Source organism: Stereum hirsutum (assembly GCF_000264905.1).
Source record: "Stereum hirsutum FP-91666 SS1 unplaced genomic scaffold STEHIscaffold_3, whole genome shotgun sequence".
Lineage (NCBI taxonomy): Eukaryota > Fungi > Basidiomycota > Agaricomycetes > Russulales > Stereaceae > Stereum > Stereum hirsutum.
The window spans coordinates 1308080-1327067 of NW_006763133.1; the positions used below are offsets into that span (position 1 = coordinate 1308080).

General features: G+C 52.4%; 6 protein-coding genes across 6 annotated transcripts; 2 read left to right on the top strand and 4 right to left on the bottom strand.

Moving 5' to 3' along the window:
- Nucleotides 1-24: 24 nt before the first annotated feature.
- On the top strand, nt 25-1214 carry STEHIDRAFT_166126 (uncharacterized protein; the record flags this gene model as incomplete). The annotated part of the gene is made up of 3 exons (XM_007300858.1): nt 25-286; nt 359-525; nt 588-1214. The coding sequence occupies exons 1-3, from the start codon at nt 118-120 to the stop codon at nt 1212-1214; spliced, it is 963 nt and encodes a 320-aa protein (XP_007300920.1). The 5' UTR covers nt 25-117.
- Nucleotides 1215-2959: 1745 nt separating this feature from the next.
- STEHIDRAFT_137461 (kinase-like protein) lies at nt 2960-5992 on the bottom strand (the record flags this gene model as incomplete). Its single annotated transcript, XM_007300859.1, has 8 exons — nt 2960-3369; nt 3545-3787; nt 3847-3876; nt 3933-4156; nt 4224-4479; nt 4544-4638; nt 4701-4785; nt 4865-5992. The coding sequence occupies 8 exons, from the start codon at nt 5990-5992 to the stop codon at nt 3205-3207; spliced, it is 2226 nt and encodes a 741-aa protein (XP_007300921.1). The 3' UTR covers nt 2960-3204.
- A 233-nt stretch (nt 5993-6225) lies between these two features.
- STEHIDRAFT_92292 (actin-like protein ARPC3) lies at nt 6226-7901 on the bottom strand (the record flags this gene model as incomplete). The annotated part of the gene is made up of 6 exons (XM_007300860.1): nt 6226-6895; nt 6952-7079; nt 7138-7320; nt 7394-7614; nt 7688-7773; nt 7829-7901. 6 exons carry the CDS (start codon nt 7899-7901, stop codon nt 6369-6371), a joined length of 1218 nt encoding a protein of 405 aa, XP_007300922.1. The 3' UTR covers nt 6226-6368.
- A 181-nt stretch (nt 7902-8082) lies between these two features.
- Nucleotides 8083-9787, top strand: STEHIDRAFT_145036 (arginase). Its single transcript, XM_007300861.1, has 8 exons — nt 8083-8270; nt 8341-8360; nt 8420-8429; nt 8488-8774; nt 8833-8906; nt 8969-9405; nt 9468-9549; nt 9608-9787. The coding sequence occupies exons 1-8, from the start codon at nt 8220-8222 to the stop codon at nt 9622-9624; spliced, it is 978 nt and encodes a 325-aa protein (XP_007300923.1). The 5' UTR covers nt 8083-8219; the 3' UTR covers nt 9625-9787.
- A 162-nt stretch (nt 9788-9949) lies between these two features.
- Nucleotides 9950-13889, bottom strand: STEHIDRAFT_92296 (PFU-domain-containing protein; the record flags this gene model as incomplete). The annotated part of the gene is made up of 17 exons (XM_007300862.1): nt 9950-10469; nt 10599-10737; nt 10797-10876; nt 10969-11195; nt 11275-11455; nt 11532-11618; nt 11684-11919; nt 11983-12126; nt 12193-12358; nt 12414-12472; nt 12536-12790; nt 12845-12984; nt 13045-13174; nt 13236-13339; nt 13392-13548; nt 13602-13779; nt 13845-13889. The coding sequence occupies 17 exons, from the start codon at nt 13887-13889 to the stop codon at nt 10323-10325; spliced, it is 2475 nt and encodes an 824-aa protein (XP_007300924.1). The 3' UTR covers nt 9950-10322.
- Nucleotides 13890-15376: 1487 nt separating this feature from the next.
- On the bottom strand, nt 15377-17505 carry STEHIDRAFT_137465 (uncharacterized protein; the record flags this gene model as incomplete). The annotated part of the gene is made up of 8 exons (XM_007300863.1): nt 15377-16120; nt 16210-16308; nt 16379-16511; nt 16594-16744; nt 16827-16929; nt 16996-17209; nt 17283-17325; nt 17385-17505. 8 exons carry the CDS (start codon nt 17503-17505, stop codon nt 15809-15811), a joined length of 1176 nt encoding a protein of 391 aa, XP_007300925.1. The 3' UTR covers nt 15377-15808.
- Nucleotides 17506-18988: the final 1483 nt, after the last annotated feature.

Genomic DNA, 18988 nt, shown 5'->3' on the forward strand with positions numbered 1-18988 from the left:
TCTTTCCTGTCTCCCGCCAGCCGTCCTTTGTTGTCTGCCATTAAATAAACCGCGCCCCCTGTCCCCCTTCTTAAACTTTCCAACCCGATAGCAGAGCGTATTTTCTGCACCCAGCTCATGGCAGGCCCATCTTCCGCTTCCGCTCTTCCCCACAAAACTACATTCGCTCCAAGACCGTTCCCGCCCCCAGCACTCGCTGGCGTCCCACTCGAGTACATCATCGACTCTCTTCACAAGCTTGCCCCTCGTTATTGGAATCATCTCGAGACGTCCGACTGTTCTATTAGTGCGTTCGAAGAACCAAGTCTTTTACCTTTGTCTCTCAGTTGTGGCTGACGCTTCGTTACGCCACCCACAGTATTCCCTGTACATCCTATATCGGCAGGCAAACTCACAGAAGACCCCAACATCCGTCTCTATGAGCCTTTTAATGAGATCGCGACCAACTCGTACGATCCAGCCGGCCTCGGGAGGCGTGTGACGGCGCCGACGCTGAACATGGAGCCTCCACGGGTGCTCATGCGGGTACGTCGCATTCCCTTTCATAATGACTATGATACGCCACTGACCAGTCAACGGACCTACAGTTACATATCGACTACCTCTCTGCCCAATCTACACTTCTCCGAGGCCTCTTCAGTGGGGCCTCTCCCCTCGACCTCATCAATACCACTCGACCACTCGTCGCCCGTCCAAATGGAAGTGGGCCACCCGATCCGCGTTCGCGAACCCCCACGAATCCCCTCCAAACCATCCCACGTCCTCCTCGTCTCCTTCCTTCCCCACCCCACCACCCCATGATCTTCCTCCCCGTCCCCGACCCAACATCGTTCCACTACCTCGTAACGTGGATGTACTTCGGTCGTACGGACGAGATTGAGAAGGCGCTTCACCAAAAGAAGATATTTTGGGCCGGAGTGGCGAGTAATGTGGAGTATTTGGGGATGCCGATGGCGATTAAAGCGTTCTTGGGGACGTATTATCAGAGGTGGTTGCAGCCGGGGACGGCACGTCCGATACCCCCGATTGTGGACAGTAAGGTCGTGGAGGAGGAAGAGGAGGAGTCTGAAGAAGAGTCTGAAGACGACGATGTGCTGATGGAAGAAGACGAAGAAGAGGAAGAGGAGGAAGAGATCCAACCGGCACGAGGTCGTTCTCGCGACCGTCAGTCTGCGAGTCCAACAGGCAGGGTTGTGGCACCGGTTTCCTCTTGAGCATCGAACTCTCTGTCTTCGTTGCCCCTCGCAGGGACTGGCTCTCCGACGTTTTCGCATTTCGCATTTCTTCGAGGCGCGCTTCTACCGCGTTGCAGGTATCCTACGTGCTCTCCTTTTGTTGCTGTACTCTACAACTTTTTGTGTCAGCTTGGTTCATTGTCGGACAGAGGTGCGCTTATTTCGCTTTGTATCGACCTGGCTCTCCTTATTATGACGAACGACGACGTTTCTGACTCGACCTGTATTGGACTTTTTTTCTTCGTATCTTATTCAGCTGCCAGATAATGCTCTTTAGACTGTGATGGAACTGTACTTCTACTCCTACTCTCTTACTTAGCCCCCGCTATATCTCTAGCGCCTCCCTGGTGATCACAGGTCGTGGATTCAGATGTATCTACCTTACCCTGGCCCCTGTACGGGGGGCGCTATGTAGCTCAAGCTTTCGCGTCCGAGTGCCACGCAATCTTGACCCTTGCGATTCTTCAGTTTCAGCCCCTGTCTAACCCTGCTCGACCTAACCTACTCCAGTGCACCACTCGCGGACCCGAGATCACGACATCGGTACGTTGCGTCTTGCTACCAGCAGTACCACAGACAATAACCGTGCGCAGCGGGAGGAGTAGCAAAAAGAAGAACAACCTCAGGACATGACGACCGTGACGACGTCGTGCACGCCACGCTAACCCTGTACGCAGACTAATCCTGACCTTGCTCTACCTCCTCCACGGACCGATAGTACGAAAGGCTCTTCAGGTTCGGTTCCAGACGTTCTACTAGTGCTGGTGCTGTTACTGAGGGAGTGCTTATAACACGAGGATGAGGAAGGCTAGGTTCGTTCAGTTGGTGATCATGATCGGGCGTTGTTGATTTGCAAGTCAACAATCGGGTGGTAAGAACAATAAGAGATGACGGACAGGCGGTTCGGGCGTGTTCACTATCCATCGTGGGTATCACCACCTCCGGGTGATGATGGTGTACCAATGACCGCCTGTAGCCAATGGAGATGCGCCGTAGATACCCATGGTCAAGGGTTTCCGACGTCGTGGATCTGAATCCTATTGAGATCGGTGGTGCTGGGTGCAGTGAGGCAAGGTCACGGTGATGGTTCCTGTGAGATCGACGTGGACATGTGTGTGACATGGTTGAACGTTGAAGGGCAGGTTGGAAAGACAATAAGGGCGTCGGCCGAGGCTTTGCTGGTGGTGGCGGAGTATGACTAGCTTGTCGACGATGAGTTTCTGAACTCGTTCGCTAGTTCTCATAATCCAGAGCCAGACAGAAACGAGGATGAGGTCGGATAGGGTTTGCGACATGCATGGCCGCTACCCAAAATCCTTTGATTTGTTATAAACGTTAGCAGCCGAGAGGAAAGAGGAGACAAGCGAGAAAGCAGGATACAAGCAGCGAGGATGCAAAATACAAACGAAAATACAGGATACAAGTGAGAATCCAGGACACAAGCGGGAATCCAGGACAGAAGCAGCGATAAAACACAATACAAGCAATGGCAAAACAGGGTGCAAGCGATCAGAAACAGAATAGGGGCGACGGAAACCGAGATACAGGGATGAAAGATGCTGCTAGTATCACTAGCAGCAATACATGACGTCGCGAGAAGAAAAAGGTGAAGGGACGGTTGTGTCTGTAATGCTCATATGTTCAAAATAGCCTGCAAACCGAAAGCAAAAAGCAAAGCAGAGGATAATGTAGCAAAAAAATGTAGGAAAAGGGTGGGGGGATGTATGAAGTACACGACACGAACCACAGGCATTGCAGATGCAATACGCTGGACAGCAGACGATCGCGGTAGATGGACTGTGCCAGGACATGGTCGTATATCGAGACTGGGGATGTATGATGGAGGATTCAGTCTGGTTTGTGAGAGTGTTGGCAGATGAGAGTTGAATGGCGTCGGGTAGGAGGGGGATACATCGCTGAAACCTGGGTGGAGGGTGCCTCCTGTAGTGAACCCTGCGACGACGACGATCTAGCTGCGTGGACCGGGCCAGTAGTGATCAAAGTAGTTGTCGTCCGATTTGAATGTCTTAGGAGGCAGAGATGCAAGGGGGATACCGGGGATGAATTTTTGCTCGGGTCGCTTGTATTCGTGCCAATTCTCCGTGGGAGGTTTGCTTTCAGGTACGCACGGCGACTGCGAAGAAACGGAGAGATGTGCGTCAGTCCTCTGCAGGCTACATATATTCCGGTCTCGCAAGCCATCCAGGATGATGGGCCACGGCAACAAGGTTTGGAATGATGTGACGATGGGTGGGTCTCGTGGAAGAGGAGACGAGCAAGGGAAAGAGGAAAGGATACGAAAGACTCACGACATAATTCTGCTTCTTCATCTTCTTCCAGTCGACATTTGCAAGCCAGGGGTGCTCCATTACTTCGATCGCCCCATAGAACCCAATCCGTTGAGCCGCAGATTTGTTGAGTAGCCTGTCGATGAGGTTCCTCAAATGCCTTCCCCAGACGACTACCTTCGTGAACTTGTGAAATTTTTCGTGATGGCAGACCATATCGTCTATCAGCGCAACCTCGTCAGGGTCTCTCAAATATCCCCATGGCTACCGATAGAGATGGCATCAGTGTCCAGAACGAGCATATCGGGTGGATGTCAACTTACGTCGTCCGGGTTTCCCTCGAATCCGAATGGCTACGAGAGAGGACATCAATGTCCAGAACGAGCATATCGAGTGGATAACGACTTACGTGTCTCCTGGCGATCAACTCGTAGAGAATGATACCGCAGGCCCACCAGTCGACGGCGGTGCACGCAGGCTCTACTACGAGTTCCCTGAGGGTTTCAGGTGCCATATACGTACTGGAACCACCGAAGCGCCAGTCGGTTTTGTCATCTTGGTACTGAGCAAGGCCAAAATCGGTCAGCGCGAGGTAGCCGTTCCCGTTCATAATGATATTGGCGGGCTTCATGTCTAATGGAAGATCGTCAAGCTGACGTGAGTACACCACCTGACAGAAACACTGACACTGAACACTGACCTCGGTGTACGATCCCGTTTCTGTGGAGGAAATCCAGCCCACAAACGATGTTGGCAAAAAAAAATGTCGCAATCGCCGGGGGCATCCCACCTTGAAATCTAGGGGAATCCATGAGATCGCACAGGTCGCCGTTGGAGCCATATTCGAGCATGAGGTAGAAATTGAGGCCGTCCTCATAGAAGTCGATGTATCCCATGACGAAGGGGTTCCAAGGCAGCCCATGCAGAAATTCAGGTTCCCTTTTGGTGTGCTTGTGCTGGAATAGCGCAGAAGTCAAGATTACGAGCAAGACACATGGAATGCTAGAGAGAGGTCCTCACCCACAAGAACTTGTTTATACGTATAGATTTGGCGGCGTACAGTCGCCCGCTTTTGCCATGCCTAACTTGATAAACGCAGCCAAAGGCGCCTCTGCCTATTATTTCAACACAATGAAGTCAACGACAGAATAGCGCAGCCCAAAGATATTAGAATTACCAAGTTCTTTGATGAGTTCGTACTCCTTCAAGTTGATGCGTCTCTTGGGCAGGTCTGATCCTTCAGTAACTGTTTGTTTTGGTGCCTACATGCCGTCGAGCGACGCAGGATGCCGCAAATTGGTCAGGTCTCGCATCTCCTAGGATCGAGAGAACAAGACGCACCGGATTTACGAGAGCCTGTACAGAAGACTTCTCTAGTGGTGGAGACAGTCGTGTACGCTTTGTTGGCAATGGTGACTCGGGTTCCTCTACGACATCGCGGGGGCGTTTGAAGCCTGTTTGGATTTGAAAGCCACGAACGGGGGTACAGGGCAGAGGAGCGAATGGCACTCCGGTATCGTGACGGCGTTCAGACAGTCGTGTACGCTTTGTTGGCAATGGTACCTCGGGCTCCTCTGCGTCATCGCGGCCGCGTTTAGAGCCAGTTCGGACTTGTTGAAGGGCACGGACGGGGGTACGGGGTGGAGGAGCAGGTGTCACTCCGGTATCGCGGCGGCGTTGAGAGCCAGCTTGGCGGGGAGGGGGGACGAAGCCCTTGTCTCCCTGTGGAGGAGTGAAGTGAACTTTGCCTGGTCGTCTGGGCTGAGGTACTGGTCGAAGGCTACGGACGGGGGTACGGGGTGGAGGAGCTGATGGCGTTCCAGATCGTCCTGCACGCGAGGGAGGCGGAATTGGCGCAAATCGAGCTTTTACGTGGTTGGTCCCATCTTTGGCAGCGTTTGGTGGAGGAAGAAACTCGGGAATGGGCTGTGTCCGGGCGCTCGTGTGATCTTGAACAGGTGCAGGTGGAGATGAAGGAGGAGGAGGAGGGGCGCGTTTCTTTTCAGCCATGCTCTTCTTGGTTGCTTTCAGGAACACAGAAGTTTTGATATCTTTCTTAGCAGCGCGCAAAGGCTGCACGCGGCGGAGAGGAGGGTTGGGGTCCAGTGGAAGGGGTGGATGTTGAGCAGCGGGCACAGGCTGGAGCGCAGGATCTGAGGTGTGGTTGGTAACTGAACCGCTCGTCGCTTGATCCCAGACCGCAGGGAACAACCGGAAAGTAGCATTCCCAGCAGGTGCTGCAGGAGGAGAGCGTGGTCCTTGAGCGCGAGTCTTGGAAGAACGGTGAGCGCGACTCGTGTTGGAACGTGGAGGGCGGCTTGGGCCGGGCTGTTGTTGTTGATTTGACGCGTCATTCCCGTTCAGGCGACGACGTTTAGAGGGGGAAGCAGATTCTTGTTGGGCAGGGGGTGCGCGTTTACGCGATCTCGTACGCGACGAGATCGCGTCTGATGCTTGATGCTCCGACATGAATGCGCGTTTGAGCAAGTTGAGTCGCGTGTATGTTGAACGGTGCGAGATGGTGGTGGTTGGAAAGAGGGAATGGAGGACGCGTTCGGCACGCGTTTTATGCGTCACGCGCGCGCTTCGGTGCCGAGCTTTGCGCCAGATATGGCCCGCGCTTTGTCTATGACACCGACTATTTGAAATTCATGGTGGTGCCACCCGCAGTGGCCGTCAGTTGAACAATGACAATTTCAAAGAAATGAGAGTTTTCTCAAGCTGATGGTAGCAAAAGAAAACACGTCGTAACGTTAAATTCACACAATTACATCCCTCGTGAACTACAATTAGATTTAGTTGTCTATTCAAAGAATTCGGGTACTGCGTACAGTAAAGTCCTCGTTTACGACAACCTCAACCCGCCCATTTTGCTACCGAGCCCGCCTACCGCATTCACATTCCAAACGACCAACTTTCCGTCCACTCCGCTAGTACTCACCTTCGTCACATTACTCCTGTCGCCTTCATACGGTCTCACGCTCGTAATGGTATTCTGATGCACCGTGAACAACTCAGTATCGCCGCTACCACCAGCTCCACCCATTCCACCAGGACCACCGCCAATACCGCGCGAGTCTGCATTCTTGAATGTGTTGAAGGCAGCGCTGTTGAGCCTTCCGACAGGGGATGCACCACCCAGAGCACTGCGACCGCTTCCAGCTGATTTGGGGGCGGTGGTATCGTCGAGAGAGCCGACGGCCTGCCAACCAGACTCGGACCCGGAAAAGAGTGTGGGCTGGCAATCGTGACCCGCGGCGACGATGGCGTCCTCGGAAGTCCAGGTCAGAGTCACATAGGGAAGAGAGTTGACACGGATAGTGAAGGAGGCAGGACCAGCGGGGTAGACTATGGTGATGGTACTGTCATGACCTGCAGATTGAAGTGTGTTAGTACCTTGACCTCTGAGGTTGTGATGAACTACTTACTGGCATAGGCAAGAACGTCTCCTGAAGGAGAGAATCCGACGGCGTGAACCCAACCGCCTGAGGGGCTGGTGTATTCGCCACAGATCGTGTTAAACGGAAGCTTCTCTCCCCAGACGGTCGCAGCAGGCCTAAGGTAAAGACGAGTGAGTTGATCTGATTTAAACGATAGTTGTCAGACGTGCTGACCTCTTGTCCACATCCTTGATGTACGCCGAGAAAACGCGCGCTTTCATGTCTGCACTACCGGCAGCGAGCAAGACATTGTTCGGGTGCCAGTCGACGGAGAGGACGGTAGAACGTATGGGTTTCTTGAGCAGCCTCGAAACCCACCAATCGTTGTCCGGATCGAACGAGCATATGGCGATAGCCCTAAGAGATATTGCTTCAGCACCAGCGCCTCCGAAGCGACCACTTGGCAAAACCACCACGAACATGCACGTACCTAGCACCGCTCGCAACGGCGAACTTGTCTTCATTGGGGCTCCACCGAACGAACGTTGCGGCGCGATTGATCCGCAGTAGGACGAGGGTGGGCTTCCAGATGGTACGACCGGTCTGAGGGTCGGGGGTCTGTTGCCACACGTATGCGTTGCGATCCTGAGAAGCGGTCACGATGCGGTTGGAGTTAGGAGCCCAATCGATGGAGGTGATGATCTTGTCATGCTACAATCCGGCGAAGAAGCTGTCAGACATGTGGACCAATGGCGAGATTTTTCGTGCTAAGGGACGGTCATACTTCAGAGAGCGTCTCGGTGGGCTGCCAGTCGTGGCTAGAGCGGGAGAATATTTGGACGTCATTCGAGTTCAAGCTCACAGCAACCTCTGCACCGATATTGTGAGTACAGACAAGAGTGGCAAGGTTAGGGGGACGACTGACGACTGCGATCAGCGTTGAAGGCATGTCCTGTGATGGGCACTTGGGCGATGTTGTAGACTTCGGGAGCAGCCATATTATGAGGAGCGTTGCGCAGAGGACGAGCAGTCGACTACTGCGATGATGACGGTATGAGTTAGAACGGTTTGCCCGGTGGGGAATATTAGGCGCCCCCGCTTCGGCCGTGGCCGCAAAACAAAATCCGAAACTCGGTGCTGAACAAATCCTGGAATTGTCGGATCTACCCCTTGCCAGCAGTCAGCGCCCTATAAAAGTCGACAGCCATCCTTGGACTGTCCCTACACTCCTTCCATTTCTTTCCCCTTATTTCCTGCCCGTCGCATCCTTTTTTTGGCTTTTTTTTTTGCAACCACCTGTAGCTCTATACACATCCATGGCTTCTCTCGGGAATCTCAAGTTCATCTCTGACCCTAAGACTGTCGCCGTGAGTGCTACTGAATTATTGCTGTGAGAGAGTCGTGCTCGTTGCTCATCCTCTGAATTTGTGGCGTAAGATTGTGGGATGCCCTTTCAGGTGCGTCATAAGAATTTAACTCAGTGGCCCTCACATCGCTAACTTCTTTCCTCACGTAGTGGTGGTCAGGTGCGCATATAGAAAGAACTCGGCACGAATGTAACAGGCAGTCTGATCTCCCATGCAGCCCAAGGTTGGTGTCGACGAAGGTCCTATCCATCTCGTCGACGCGGGCCTCGTTGAACAGCTCACCGAGCTTGGATGGCAAGTCAAGTTCGACGGACATCACCAATTCGAGGACATCTCCGCCGAGTCGGACCCTCCGATCGGAAAGTTGAAGAACCCTCGGCTAGTCTCGAAGGTCACTGAAGCTGTGGCGAAAGCTGTCGGTGGACATGCGCAACAAGGACAGCTTCCTCTGACCTTGGGAGGAGATCACTCGTTGGCGATGGGCACCATTGCTGGAACTTTGTCGTACGTCCACTACTTATAAAATACTCCCTCGCAGACTCCTAGGCTCATTGGGCTGCAGGAAGTACCCCGATGCGTGTGTAATATGGATTGACGCACACACCGACATCAACACCCCGGAGACCACAGACTCAGGTATGCAAACCCCTAACTGTGCCACCCACCATGTTATTGACCCCGAGCGCCACATTTCTCAGGGAACATTCACGGCATGCCCCTGGCCTTCCTCTGCTCCCTCGCGGACTCGTCTTCTACCAAGATTGCCTCCTCCACGGAACAAACCCCCTTCGAATGGCTTGACTCTGTCCACCTCGACCCTTCCAAGCTCGCCTACATCGGCCTTCGCGACATCGACGCAGGCGAGAAAGCTATCCTCCGTAAACATAACATCGCGGCCTTTTCCATGCATGAGGTCGACCGGTATGGCATTGGCCAGGTTGTCGAGATGGCGATTGACAGGGTGAACCCCGGAAGGGAAAAACCTATCCATTTGAGTTTTGATGTCGATGCGCTGGATCCCACCGTGGCACCGAGTACTGGAACGCCTGTCCGTGGCGGGCTGACGTTCAGAGAGGGTCACTATATCTGCGAGAGGTTGTTTGAGACTGGACTGCTGGTCGCCGTGGACTTGATGGTGCGTTGTATGGATCCTGCATAACTCATTGGGGTTCTAACCGTCCCTGTCAATTTCACCAGGAGGTCAACCCGTCACTCAAGGATGCCCAGGATGTGCAAGCCACCGTCGCGGTCGGCTGTTCACTCGTTCGCGCTGCGCTTGGTACGCAGCCTTCCGGTGGAGTCTTGTCCCTCTGTTGTATACTGACTCTTGTTTTCAGGAGAAACCCTTCTTTGATCATGTCGTCGATAAAGCAAGAATCTGCGCCGAAGTAATCAATAAGTAAATACTGTATCCTTATGACCTTTGTATGGTTTGGACAAGCGAATTCATGGACATTGTAACATGCAAGATACAGAGTTCGAAATACTAAATAATGCAAGAGCCTTCCTTGACCCACAGCACGCTATAACTCAGTCGTTGATGTGCGCGTTCGGAATAGACTAGCACCGCAAAGCTACCCTTTGCTCACGTTCATTGAAGTTGATATCTCCCCAAATCCTTGGTCAATCATTCAATCGAGGTTCACAGAACTTCGCGTACTTGTGCCACAGTGGCGTCTGCCGAATAAAACATCCATGAAATATATGGAGAACTCGAACTATGCCGACATCCGCCGCTCACTGTCCGCGACGTCGCAAGCCCTATGTAGCTACAAATCACAATGCCCAAACCTCGCAAGATACAAATTATCAGCACCCATTCCATACACTCGTCCTATCTTCAGTGCCCTATTGCCACACCTACGAAACAAGCACCATCCCCACCGATATAATCACCCAGCCCAGGAGTATAAGAGTCAACTACCTAGCCCACAAGTAAAAAGCGATGTCTACCGTCCGTTCTTGTAGAGTATCCCATATAAACCGAGGGAACGGCGGGTCCCCAATCTCCTCTCCCTACGTATTGACCACCCAGGACACGGGACACCGTCCTCACTGCTCGAAGATAGCCAGCACTTCAGATCTTACTTTTTCCCTGTCCTCGGTTAATAGCTCTCCAGGCACTTGCAGTACCGCGTCCATAAGTTCTGCAGCGAGCGCATCGTCCAGTGGGTTGTTCTGTGTCTTAGATGCGTAGAGCTGGGTGGATTGACGGAGGGAGGGAATGGGTGTAGAAAAGGGGAGGAGGTGAGGAGTACACAAAGGAAGGAAAAGCAGCGCGGTCAGCTCAACCACTTCGCAGAGCACAATCATTGAAATTTGCCTTACAACGTTCCCGAGCGCTACCAACGCCCGATATGCAGGTTCGCTCTCCTGTCTTTCGACCCTCAGGACCTTATCGATCAACCTCAGATGGTTCGCCCGAATCGTAGGATCCACGCGCTCTTCTAATGAGATGCAAGAGAAGCTGTGGGCAAGAATGGTTGGAAGGCATTGAAGAAGGTAAGGGAAGGAAAGAAAACTCACTTCAACAGGATCGACGCAAAGGCCACTCTCTGCTGCTTCTGCAGATTCTCTGGAGGAGCTGCAAACAGCGTATCGAAAATCTGCGGCCCAAATGTGATCAGTTACCGCACCTCTCAAAGCTTCGGAGTGGCCTGGACGGAATAGATGAAAAGTAGGAATGGAGACCACGCACCTTCGCCGCCCATACCCCGTCTTGGAACAAAGTCTTCTCTTGGAACGCATTCGTCAACGTCCTCAATAACAACAAAATGTTCGTGTCGTGTGACTTCGTCCGTGGCGTCTGAAGAATGCTCTGCCATCCTGAGGCGTTGAAGAGTGCGTCGAAGAGGGTGTCTCTGGTTCCCGACGATTGGATTAATGGAGCACAGTGACCGACAAGCAAGCGAGCGAGGTCGATCACTATAAACATACGACCAGAACAGTAGTGAGAGGGTTGCGGAAGACCGAGTTAGGGTCAAAAGGAAAGAGCGCAACGAACCTGGGAAGCGTAGAACGTCAGGCCAACGTTGCAGGACATGCACCAAAGTCTCGATGTGGGCGCCTTGCAATTTCCTCATCGGTGGCCTGTTGGTACGCTCGTCGGTAGCCTCGGTGAGGTATGCAAAACAATCTTCGATATGCTTCTTCTCTTCGGGGTATAAGACAAGTGAAGCTGTTGACTAAACCGTTCGGGAAAAGGAATGGCAAAAGATTAGCCAAAAGTCGAGGGCGCTAGACGGTGGAGAGCCAGGTTACGATTTCGTGGGCCAAGTCGTCGTTAAGTTGATAGATCTTGCTCTTCATTGCGGGCAAATTCGCCGTCTTCAGCGACACACCCTCTGTCTAAATAACCGTTATACATCAGAATTTAGCCATCACGATCGCTCGAGTCAAAGAGGAAAACTCACACGAGGAATAATAGACTTAGGTTGTGCCGGCACCGGTGCTGGAGTCGGCGGCTGCATCGACGGGCTGACATATCTCGAAGCACCAGTGAACGGATCTCCACCCGAAAACGAAGCACCAGATGATGTGCCCCCGCCACTAGGAGCGACATAACGAGATGCGCCAGTGAATGGATCTGAGTAGCTCGCCTGAGGACCTGTTGGGACCGAACTTCCTGAGGCCACGTATCGTGAACCACCTGTGACACATAAATTAGCTAGGGATCCGTTGTCTTGCGGAGGCCTCGATGTATTGTGCGCACCAGTGAAAGGATCCGAAACGGCGCCAGGTGCATCTAGTCGGAACCCTTCAGTGTTCCGCTCAATAAATTGTGCCGTGTCATCGAGGTGGTGCATGGGCAGGCCGTTCCGTTCCAGGAAGCGATGAGCAGCCGTGTATGGGTTCTCTGTTCCATATCAGTACGGCATCGTAAGGAAACAGTCACATGAGAAGAGAGGATTAGGATGCATACCGCTGACGTTGTAAGGTAGTTTCAGAGCAGGAGCACCGTCCTCGATAGCCACATCAAAGACGTAGTCCCATTGTTTGCCTTCGTAGTTGACCTTCTCGCCAGCCTTTGGTTTGTCCGTGCCTGTGACCTCGCCGATCTTCTGCCAGCTGCGGCTCATGCTGTCCCACTACAAAAAATAGATGAGTTCGACATATGTGGGGTCAAACAAGACGTGGGCCGACCGAGTACGCCATGATGGCACCGTTCTCCCTGACCATCATAGTTTGTCCATCCTTCTGGCCTAAGTAAGTAGAGTGAGCGTCTAAAACATAGGCCTGTCTTGAAAGAAATCTAGCGAGCGTACCTGGGTTGGCCAAGGCCTCCTCTCCTGGCAGTTTAGACTTGTCAACACCTGCGACCTCCGCCGAAGGGACAGCTGAGTTGGCAACTTGTTCTTCGAACTCCTTGAGATCCTCCGCAGAAGCCCAGCGCTCCTCATGTTCGCTGAAGACGCGTACCAGGCCGTCACTACAGGCCGTCACGAAGTCACCATTCGGCATGGCTGAGATCGACCACACCGAGATACCGGGGTGGACGATAGTCTGTGCGCATTCGCCGTCTGTAGTCTGTGGTAAGTGTGCGCATATGATCCCAGCAAAAACAGAACAATTACCTCGCCATAGACGCGCCGTACGATCCTCCCCAGCAGAGACAATATCTCCACAAGGCAGCGCAGCCAAAGAATATATGTAAGCTGTGTGCGCCTTCAGGCTGTGTATTATATCGCCATCGAAGGTCCAGAGAAGTATTTCACTGCAATTATTTTATATGGCCATTAGTTCTCTCGCCATAGGAAGAGGCGTCGTGACGTACGTGTCGTTTGAGGCAGAAGCAAAACCGATGTCGGTTATAAGGACGAGACCACGAACAGCATCTTTGTGGCCATTGAAGATCCTTATCGCCTTGTTTTTCTGCCACAGGATGATTTTACGATCCGCACCGCCTTCGAAGTTGAAGTTAGCTCGACTGCTCCGAATACGGGTGAATAGGGGTTGAAGACTCACCGGTCAAGTATTGATCATCGTCAAGTGCGAGTACGGCCCATACAGCGCCTTCGTGCCCTTTCAAATTGTACACAAGCTGGAAATCTTTCCAGACCTTTGCAGTGCTTACACCCTTCGTCTGTGCCACGACTACCATGAAAGATGACAAGCACTCACCCGTCCCAAGATCCTGAGATGATGGTACCATCTGTACCGGTATTGAGAGCGCAGATGTTGGATTGGTGGCCGAGTAAGACGTGTGAGGGCTCCTTAGAGCTGCCATCAAGAGGCCAGATGTTGATTGTACCATCCTGCCCACCCGACACAGCATAACCTTCTCTCACGCTCCATCAGCTGTGGAGTATAAAGCAAGGTAAAGAGACTGACCTTGTGGCACATCCGGAGTAGCTGGGAGGTAAGTGACGGCGTTGACAAATTGCTTCACAGTCTGAAAGGAAATTTGTGGGGTGAAGGCAAGTGGTGATGACCTGAACCATGCTATCGTAGTCGAATCACGAGCGGCTGAGAGGATAAGATCTGGAGAAGGCGAAGCGACGGCCTTTGGCTATAGAATGGATTGGTTTCTGGTCAGCATGTAGCCGGAAAAATAAGATACGAAATAAGGCGCACAGAGTCTTGATGCCCTTGTAGAGTAGCTGACAGTTTGAAAGGCATGGCCGGGAGAGGATGTGGTGGTCGGAAGGAAAGAGCAAGTCGAGTGGGCGGCGTCAGTACTGTCCCCAGGCCGAGATCCCAGTACTCGCGCCACTCCTCTGGCTCTCCGTACCCTTCCCCTATTCCGCCAGTTCTCCTCCGTCAGCCTATTTCGCATGTTCTACTCCACGATTCTATATTTCTCGGCCGATACATTTATTCTGCAAATATTTCAGGTGCTTTCTCACAACAGACAGCGTTCCGCTGTATCCGCCACCGCAAACCAATATTGACCGATACTGTATTGACCAATCTACGTCCAGAACATACGGGACGAAATGATCGCTCACCAGTCTAGGCTTTCGGACATCTTCTCCAAGCTTCCTGTAATATTCTGCCTGAAGAGTGTTCGCCACAACGCCACACCGACCTTGCAACGACCCAGTAGTGTGGCGAAGCCTGCCCTAAACCTCTCGGAAGACGTCGCGCGCCGAGCGACTTTTTCGTCTTTCATCCCCTCATGCTTTGGCAACTCGTCGTGTTCGCTCGCTTCCACGGACGATGAACTGCTGCGTGAGGACCTCGCAGGAGATGAAGTTATGGTGCAAGGCATAGACTGCACCTCCGTATCTCCCTTTTGCTGCTCATTGACGGCACTGGGGCTCGTTAGCGTGGTGTACATTTCTCTACTATCTTCCCATCTGTCTGTCTTTCATCGCATGTTCTTAGCCTGGATTTCTAGCGTTAATACACATTATGAATTGCCTTCCTGATTCTCCGTTGCGCAGCAAGTGAATGTGGTGGAGGTCTGGACCTTCAAACTTCTCCGTTTGGCGATCTTTTTCTCGTCTTAGCGTATCTTGGGCTTCGAGGCGAACTCAGGTACAGAGGATTGGTGCTCGTTTTGCCTTCCCCGGTTATCTGACGATCATCGAGCTTGATCAATACTCGATATAGGATTGATTTCGGTGCGAGGTTGTCAGTATTCGCCGCATGACATGGTAAATTTGGAAGTTTGAGCTTGACTACGGCCGCATGCAGAGGTTCGTGAGGACAGAAACACACGAGCGGAGGACGTTGACGACATATTTTCGGTTTTCGGTGAGCTCTTACCCATAATGTGCAGCTTTTTTTAAACATTCAGTGGCTGGCTTCTCAGAAGCCGTCAAGTACCTCTTCCTACAACACCGTCATGGCCTCATTCCAGAACCGGGTACTATTCTCATGACCTCGAACTTCGTCAGTGGACGGTCTGCTGCGGGTCCTGTGCGGAGACTAATCTCTTTCCTCACCTCGACAGCAAACAACGCCTCGAGCACAAGCACAATATCTATATGTTGGGCCGATGATGCTCCCTGAAAGATGCTCAACCGTCTTCAGTATGGCCCGGGATATAATAAGCACCTCCCAATACCGTCACGGCGCAGTGTCTTCCCTTCTGTCAAGTTCTACGCCCCCTAGACCCAGCCATCTATGTGTACCAGTATGCGCCACCGCAAGACACCACCGGCTTCGATATGGCGACAACGTTCCTATCCATGCACGTCTGGGACACTCATATGCCCTTTTCCTTCAAAAGGAACGGACACTCTGCAGTCGGAGACCGCTCGTCACCCTCGAGGCGCATGTACACCTTCGGCCCCCCCTGCTTGTGAGCAAGACGAGCCAGTCAGATTTCGCCTACGGTTCGTTGGAATTGAAACCAGAGGCTTTTTTCGCAGCCTCTTCGAGAACCGAACTCGCTATTAGCCCGTATGTGCTTTGCAGCAGATGTTGGGCTCTATGGTGGTTCATTCGCCCTCACGCATTGAATGGAGGAGACTAACCGGAGTCTCACAACTATCAACCGTTATCTTACATACTCGATCGAACTCTGAAGTACAATCCTATAACTTGAACCCAGTACGAGAACCGCCAAACCCAGAAAACAAAAAGCACACTCAAGCCAATCTCTTCTCCGCCTCCTCCCTCACCTCATAATCAGTCCCGCTCCTCACCTCCGAATCCTGCTCCGACTCGCCCGATCCCTCGCCCTCGCCCTCCCCTCCATCTCCGAACCGCATCGTCGTCACCACCGAAGTCTGATTCCCCACCTCCGAAACCTGCCGCATAGCCCAACTCCGGCTTCCTGCTTGTATTTGACCAGGCGAGCCTGTAGTATCGAGGGTAGGAGTTGTCCAGGAGATGTTGGATACGTCCCAGAGGGTACGTTTTTGGTGGACGAGAACGATGATGATGGTTGGGTAGAGTCCCTGTAGCCGCGTGGACAAATAATGATTGGTCAGATGGTCGTGATGCGAGCGGGGACACGGAGGGTGTCAAGGGGAAAAAAGAGACGTACGACGACTTGGTTTCCCATAGAGTTCAACACCGACACGGCGAACTCTCCTGGGAGTGTTCCCGTCGATGGCGAGCGGATATAGGTGTAAAGTTTAGACAACTATCCACATCAGTAATCACATCAGCCATGCATATAAAACGCATAATTGAGCGAATAATATAAAACATACCCAAATAGCCAGATAAATCATCCCCGACTCGATGAGCAACAATATGATCCTCTCGCTGAACGTCCACCGCCGAGCCCGCTCGTTCGAACGTCCCGGTCCCGGATTAAAATTCCTGATGTCTTTTCTGAACTGCCTGTTCACCATCCGTGTTATCAGTGATCAGAACGTCGTGCCTACTTAGTAAGTTATTGGGAATGGATGGAAATTGTACGCACCAGGCTTTGAACGCGATCGCGAACGTCGCGAGGCCGTTGATCGCGAGGGAGAGGTAAAAACTCGCGGTTTCCATGTTTTGGCACGAGGCCGGTCTTTTGAGGTAGTTCCAGTCGTTGTCCGCTACGCAGCCTACGTAGACGAACGCCGTCACTGTCGAAACACGCTCAGATTAGAACGGCGTTTCAACAAGAAAAAACTGAGATAACATGTGGGCGTTGGGAGGTGGACTGACCGGTACAAGCGACCAATGAAATCACGAAGGGTAAAACGACCCGTTTTTGATAGTTCCAGAGCGAACACGCTCGCCACGTCACCACCGAATCTCCAACCACGAACTGCTCAACCAAACGCATCCGAGTCAACTTCCGAAGGCCAGCTGTGTAGCGTGAAGTAGTACGCACCTCGAGGGTGAAAACGAACGACTGCCAGAACCACCTGATCTGGTTCAAATTTGAATAACTCTTCTCGATGCCCGCTTCCGTCTTATCGAATATCTGACGCATCGGCAGGATGATGTTCACGATATCGAGCGACCAGAGCGTGGATGACATTAAGAACATGAGGACGGAGGTGAGGAACATGGCCGTGTGGGCCCATGTCCGGGGCTGTTTCCGTCTGCAATTATATCGAGTTGTGCGTTAGTGGGTGGTTGGGATTCAGAAGAAGAGGAGAGGAATGAAGAACGAACCGGAGTATGTGGGCTGCGTAGAGTAATAGGACGATGAAGGCTCCTGTATCAGTGATATTGTGTATGAGCAAGAGCCTTAGCGGACGTCATGCATCCACGAACCATAGAGCCCAGTCTCCACCACCAGTGCAACGATCTCAGTCTCCAACGATCGTGCCGTAGCATGCGCCTTGCCCAAATCCTTATCCAACTGCAGATTTGGATCCGTAGAATTCGCAGACATAGTATCCGATAACAAGAAAACCGAAAGTAAAGCCCAGCTCTCACGAAGAGGAATGCAGAGTCGCCTTGCACTTCGTATGGACCAAGAACCAAGGAAGACAGAGAGAGAAACGAGTGAGTGGGGATTTTAATGACCTACGGAGACCACGGGCATGAAAGCACAGACACAAGGAAGATATACTCCAACCGTCGGTGCACCGCTTCGCCTACGGGGGTGGTTTCATAGTAGCTCCAACCCTGACAACACGAAACGCTAGAGAACATATGGAGTGTAGCAGTAACGCCCAAAAGACTCGTGGCTATCTTAGGACTCAATCAACGATTAGTATGCCCCCTCGTTCTCCCAAAAAAAAACATAGAATGATCAGCCTTAGACAAACGTATCAACGCGTCGGGATGAAAGATGAAACAGTGAACACGACATGCGCATTGCACATTGCACACCACCACCACCACCACCACGGCGGCGGCGGCTCACCTTCGACCCTGCAAGATCAACAAAAAGAGGAAAAGACCCGGGCTGATCACGATCATCGAGGCCCGACACACAAAGGGATTTTTGATGCCAGCCTAAGGGAGTCGCTAGACGCCACATCTGTCGCAAATCCCGTTTCATCGACAACATACGTGCTCGAGCCGCGGGGTACACCTTGATCTGACCACCCATGCCCGGTGTAGCCCACGTATGCATATATAGATCAATATATATCGTGACTGTTGAGACACGAGACTGCGGCCACAGGATAGGGACGGCGCTGGATGGATACGTTTGTCGTAGCATGGAAGATATGGCTAGACGTTGGAGTGAAAGGCCGGTCAGAGCTCAAGTCACTGGGTCGAGGAATATATGCGTCGAGCGATTCTGCGCCATTAGAAATAGCATGACACTGTCGGCCAGGCGCTAGACGTGTGCTCTATATTAAAGCGAGTGTTTCGAATAGCGCCAGTAGATGCACGTACACTGGTATATGGTCAATCAGCAATCAATCCTCGTAAATCTTTAGCGATCACGCAACTCACCCGTGCTGAAGATACGGCGACCACGCGCCACTGACACGGCGAGAGGCCTTAGATTGTCATTGCTCGTGGAGACAGTGCAAATTAAACAGTCAACTAGGCGTCTGCCAGTGACTCGCGTTCGTCGATACTACGCTGACGCTGACGACAAGAACTCTGTTGACGATAGGCTGCAGCCACAGGAACAGATAACGCGCTAGAACAACAGTGCAGACTGCTTGACGACGAGCGTGAGCAGTCAGAACTGAAGCCACTAAGCACGAGTGGAAGAGCATGGCGAGTGTACGCTTTGTGGAGATGGCATGACGGGCGTTTGTCGCAGTGCAGACGATATCACTAGATGACGAGCACGAGTGGAAGGGCATGACTAGTGTCATTCGGCGACTGTACGCTTTGCGGAGATGGCTATGGCAGGCGCTAGATTGCTCGTCGTGCAATATCAACGCGGGAGTTTCGACCTGCCAGTG